Source organism: Metarhizium robertsii, assembly GCF_000187425.2.
Source record: "Metarhizium robertsii ARSEF 23 chromosome Unknown MAA_Scf_4, whole genome shotgun sequence".
NCBI classification, from domain to species: Eukaryota; Fungi; Ascomycota; class Sordariomycetes; order Hypocreales; family Clavicipitaceae; genus Metarhizium; species Metarhizium robertsii.
The window spans coordinates 258593-264300 of NW_011942182.1; the positions used below are offsets into that span (position 1 = coordinate 258593).

At 52.9% G+C, this 5708-nt stretch overlaps 1 protein-coding gene across 1 annotated transcript; it reads right to left on the reverse strand.

The window, feature by feature from the left end:
• Nucleotides 1-1777, reverse strand: MAA_08703 (Amidase; the record flags this gene model as incomplete). The annotated part of the gene is made up of 2 exons (XM_007826701.1): nucleotides 1-935; nucleotides 997-1777. The coding sequence occupies 2 exons, from the start codon at nucleotides 1775-1777 to the stop codon at nucleotides 1-3; spliced, it is 1716 nt and encodes a 571-aa protein (XP_007824892.1).
• Nucleotides 1778-5708: the final 3931 nt, after the last annotated feature.

Consider the following 5708-nt stretch of genomic DNA (forward strand, 5'->3'; position numbering starts at 1 on the left):
TCATATTCTAAGCAAGTTGACATCGGAAATGCTTCTGTGTCTCTTGTGACCGTTTCCGACCTCGCCTGAAGCCTTGCGCTTCGCCGAAACAGACTCCAACGGGCTGCGCGTCGCATCGCTCGCATGCTTCTTTTGGCGTCGGATGGGGGTCAAGGGGATGCCTGCCGTATCAAAACGATCCGACTTGAGGCCCCGGATAGCCGAGTAGTTGTAGGGGCCGCTGAAGGCGAGCGAGTCTTGGGTGGCCTTGTTGCTCAAGATCAGCTGCTGATTAATTTGGTTGCGCCGAAAAGCGCCAACAGTATCCGAATTAAGGTGTGACAGCATTTCGCGCTCGCTCGAGGCTGTCGTAGGTCTCATTGGCGTTGAAGAAGGCTCCCATGTACCTTCGTTGCCTTCATCACCAGATGAGTCGCCGTCGTCCCACGTAATGAAATCGCTAATGTCGAGCTTCTTCTCGGCCTCGTCTTCTTCGCCTTGGACACTAGCCGACGAGCTTTCATCAGCCGTGCCGGCCTCTGAATTAAATGGGAAGAAGCCTTCGGCGGGGCCCATGGTTTGAGGGTTGACAAAATCACCAAAGGTATTGGACGAGAGCATGGCGCTGAACATGATGTTGGCAGAATTGCTGAGGATGGGAGAAGACTGCTCTTCTACGGCCCAGGACATGTTGAACTGTTCAGGTGAGAGGTCAAGCGGGCGACGACGATGAGGAGTAAAGATCATCATTTTGCGCGTGAGAGGGTTCAAGACCGCAATAGGCTTCTTATCTGAGCGGTCGAGATTGAAGCGCCCAACACGAGGTTGACCACGCTGAGTCTTGATTGGCGAGGGGACATCCGAGTCAGAAATTTCACTCATGGGTACAGAAGGACGGCGAGTTCTTCTTCGAATCGGTGGATCTGGAATGTCTTCCTCAGTGGTATCACCATCAGCTGACACAGGCGCAAGGTTAGCGAAACGGTAACGAGGTGTCCTGTAGTTGCCAGGACTCACTTTCGTATCCATCAAGCTCCAGAGCCTCCTCCAAAGCAGGAGTGAACTTGGAAGGAGATGTTTCGATCTGGGGCAGTCTGGGCGTGGCAGTTGGCGTCTCATCGTCAGAGAGTTCGCGAATGACCTCCTCGGCATCAGAGTCATCCGCAATTTGCTGATCATACTGGCCATGATAGTCCCAAAAAGACCCAGATCCCGACGACTCATCTGGGTCATGTTCTATTTCACGACGAAAAGCGGGATCAAGGGCTGTTTGTGATACAAAAATATCGGGAAACAAGTCACCATGGTCATCATCATCATCATCCGTGTCGGTAGAGTCCGAGTCGCTGGAGGGGATATCAAAACGAACATGGCGTTCCACAGCAGCATCAGAGCCTAATGAAGGGTCATGCAAAAAGTCAGAGGCTTGACTTTCGTCTACCTCGGAGACAATACCAGCCCAGCTGGTGCTCTCATCGGCATCCGGGTCTACAACGGGGAGGCTGTAGTCGTAATTATCGTTATTATCGTCTTCATTGTTCTCGTCTTGGTTATCGTCATTATCGCTGTCGGATTGCGGTCGAGGAGACTGAGAAGGCTTGGCTTCTATTAAAATGTTCCTCTCCTCGACCGCATCGACATCTTCCTCATCGTCATCGGAGGAGTCGCTAATTTCTTCGACGGCTGAGTAGCCATCATCGTCAGACAAGTCGAACGAGGACGAGGTATCTGAGCCTCGTCGCTTAGACGCCGTTCTGGCAGTCTTGGCAGGATATTTTTGTCGAATGTTGCGTGACATAACTGGTCGGAAAGGCTTTTTTGACTAAAGTGTATGTAATTATTCCGTCAACAGGAATGTTATGCTCAATTTCAAGTTCTCTCTATGCGGAGGCACTTGGAAGCACAGTTGATTGCACGCTGCAAGTTTGTTGTATGAATAGAATTCCTTGAGTTTGCAAAGGGCCTCTTCTCCCTAGGGGACTGGAGGCAAGGACCAGTGGGCGTCGTAGTAAACACGGCCCGTTCAGAGTCAAAAGACAGCCTAGGTATGCAAAGCTACCAAAATATAGTGGGAGGGACAATAAAGAATAAGCCCAAGCACGTCAAGGGGTGTGAGGAGAGAGGAGAGAGGTAGGAGGGAGAGGGGACGAGATGATGGAATGAAGTGCCCTGTCGGAACGGGCGAATAGCACAATCTTTGATGTCAGATACAGACTCTCGGGAGAACCGCTGTTGCAATTCGATGGTTCGACTTCCTATCTTGCACGGCTCAAGAGCGTGAAAGCCTGCTGTGGAAACTTGATCGTCGTTGGGATTGTTGTTGAAAGACTCGAAGAACTGCTGGACTGCGGACCACTGGGACTGGCGGTGGCCCGCAGTGGGCGTTTACAGCTCAGCGACGGCCGAAGGCATCTTGACACGACGAAAGTTCCGAAATTGAGTGTGATCTGCTGGATGCTATTGTAGGGCGACTTCGTTGTCTTGTTGAGGGGTGATGGGATTGATGACACGGAAGAGAAGAGAAGGAGAAGAGCCAAAAGGGAGCCGGCAGTGGGAGAAATATTACTCGAATTCCCAAACTTTTCCCGTCATGGTGGGGTCTTGCAGCTGATTGGGTGGGTGGGCAGGGGTGGGGGCGGCGGACAGGTGCACTAGGCCGCATCGGTCGAAGAACGGGGCGCGATGGGGCACCCGGGTGCAGCAAAAGCGTCAACTGGAGGGAAGGTGCAGCCCAGGCGCAGCGCAATTACAGCAATGTGCGGAAGGTGCAATGGCGGGTGCAGCGACGGCAGCGTCACCGCTTTTTGCATTCCGAGAGAGATGATGCAGAGATGGGATGTTTGACGCAGGCATTTTCAGGTACGATTTGTGGGCAGTGCCATTACCGGCGGATGACAGGCTGTCAAGAACCTAGAGCGAGCGGAATACGCGCCCACGGACGGCTTGACCCAGGCTCGCTGCGGCTAGTCAGTTGGTGGCATCATGGATCCAGACAATGATAGATGGCTATCGTCTGCTGCGAAGAGGGAAAGGCGTTGTGAACATGAATGCCATCAAGCTGATCTGTGGCATGTGCTCGTCTCAAGCACCAACTCTATTTTAATCCGTCGACATGAGATGTCTATCGTCACAGATGCTGCAGGTCCAAAACATGGTCAACCAAGCCAGGGGCAAAGTGTAATATATCTCGAACAGAGGCATTCATCAATGCCATTAGCCATGTAATAACTGTGCAAGCTCAGTGAAGAATTGCTGAGTCGCTGGACCATAGCGGGCATGGGCACTCGTCTCTCGCTCTCTCTCCCTCTCCCTCTTTTTTTTTCTATCCTTCGGTCGGGCCTCAGCTTCGTCGTCTCTCACATCCAACGTCAAGACAGGCTCTGCAGCAAACGAAACTAAAAAAAGCTGCTCCACCAGGGAGACTGGGTCCAACTTCGTCCTCCTCCATTCAACTTTTTCTGTCCCCTCTCGCCTCGTGCTGGGCCGGGCCTTGGGGAGGCGAATTGCGCGGCACCATGATGCCACCTAGCTGATCCGTCAGGGGTTTATGCCACTAGCCCGACTTTCTCGTCCTTTAGCTGCCTGTACACGGGCTATCATGTCGTCAAGGTATATCACGGTCTTGTATTGCAAGCCTCCAGTTGTCATTTGGCCCCTCTTCCAACTAGCAAAATGACGACGCCTGTAAGAACCCAGCCTCACTGTCGCCGAGGGGACGGATTCCGATCTAGTTGGCTTAGCGACAATCTCGCGACCGAGGTGGCTCTCAGGAACATGTTATCCCCAGCGAAAAAAAAAAAGGCGATGCCATGATTGGAGTGGATGCTGATTCTTTGCCCTGAATATGCCCAGGCAGGGGTCCCCAAGACCGAGGAAACACAACGAATTGTTGGGCCTGGGCCGCTGTTGGGTCATGTCGTCGGATCATGCCCGTCATAGTGTTTGGAGCCGAGACTCGTCCAAGAAAGCACGCCGGGTCGGGCAGCACTGCTGTCTTGAAGCGCCATGCATGATTGACTTTGTTGAGACTCAGCGCCCGAAGTCGTCTGAAGCTGGGGAACATGGCAAGGCAGCTGCACGTGTCGACAACATACATATGCCGAGTCACATCGCCATGACGATGGAGTCATACCCCATTTGGCTGGTGCCAGTCATGGTCTCTCCCGTCCCTCCTTGAGGCCCCTTTGGCCAGCCTCTCGTCTTGACGGCTTCGCAATATCCAGGCATCACCGCCAACTCCGCCGTGCGGTTTATACTTTTTTCTCCAGAGCTATGAAGAGGTGACTCGACGCTACCGTGACTCAGGGTTCACACGGCGATCCGACTTGATCGAGCACTGCGTGATTGGCCGAATCTGTTTGTCGTGCCGTGCGTGGCTCTCTTCCCCGCCTGGGCCAATCCACGGGACTTGCGTCTCTCTTGATTGAGTTGACGTCCGTTGGCGTCGTCGTCGATACGCCAATATCCCCATCACCTCCCGTGAATCTACAAGATCTGGCAGTCCTTCCGTACACCCTCGTGCAAATGACGCCCGCGTGGATGAAACGGAATGGCTAGAAACTCGCCTCTCATGAAATGCCTGCTCAAAGAGGCGAATGCCAAACCCCCGCAGGGACAGGAAGATGACGACAGAACTTTTTCTTTTTTTTTTTTGGCTTCCTTTGTTCTCCCTGTCCAAGGGTCCCGCTAGCTCTCTCCCCTGTCCTGGTGGTGAGCTAGACGCGTTTTTCAGGGTTTCGATCTTCGAATTGCCGACCGGTGTGTCTCAAACGCCACTTGTCATTTCACCACGCCCGTTGAAGTGGTCGAGTCTTGCGGCAGCTCTGGCTACCGACGGAAGAGGGGATCAGTGATTTGCCCAAGAAGGGACTCCATTGTGCAATGGAACAGCCTATTGCGCAAATGTACTGTAGCTTCAAGGCTTCTCTTGCATGTGAGAAGACCCCAGTGCCGCGTGGTAACAATTTGTGCAAATCCGCACGGCCCGCTCCTAGACTCTCGGAATTAAGTTCTGCCGTAATCCTTAAGGGGCCACGCCTGGCGTTTGAAGCGATTCAGACTTGCGCAGAAGGCGGTGCGGATTACGCTCGAAATGAACACCCCGGTTGAGCGTGAGATGAAATGAGTACGTCGACTTACAACCTAGAGATGCAACCAAAACAGGCTACTCTCAAGGCGCAGGCTTGACCCCGCACGTGATATTGTGAATTGTGAGTTGATCCAAGTCGCGCTCTACTTCGTAGATCAGAGAGGGTCGAGCAAAGGATTCTGCAAAGTCCTGTATCCCCTAACTCCCCTATAATCCCTTTAAGAGTGAGAATAACACCTGCAACCATGGCTCAGATGGGGGCTGGAAGACGAGGCGCTTCATTTCGAGGTGCTTACAATGCGACTTCGCGGGCCGTAGCCTTGCGCGGTATTCAACACTTGATGTCTCTCTAGAGTTCATACATGGCGGTATTTGTCCTTGAGCTGGCTTTGCAACTGGGACACGCATTACCTTGTCTAACGAGGGCTGGGCTACTGAGGAAGGGTTTCCGATGTGTCAATATGGCTGCTCGGGGAGGGCATACATGGGTTCTTGCCGGATCGTCGAATAACCATGGTCTGCTATGCATCAAAGGGTTCAAATAGCGAAGAATGGAGTACAGTTCTGATCTTTAGCATCGCCACTATGATCGACTGCGAAACTTGCAAGAATGCTCTGCGACAGGGTGGCGATCAACTCA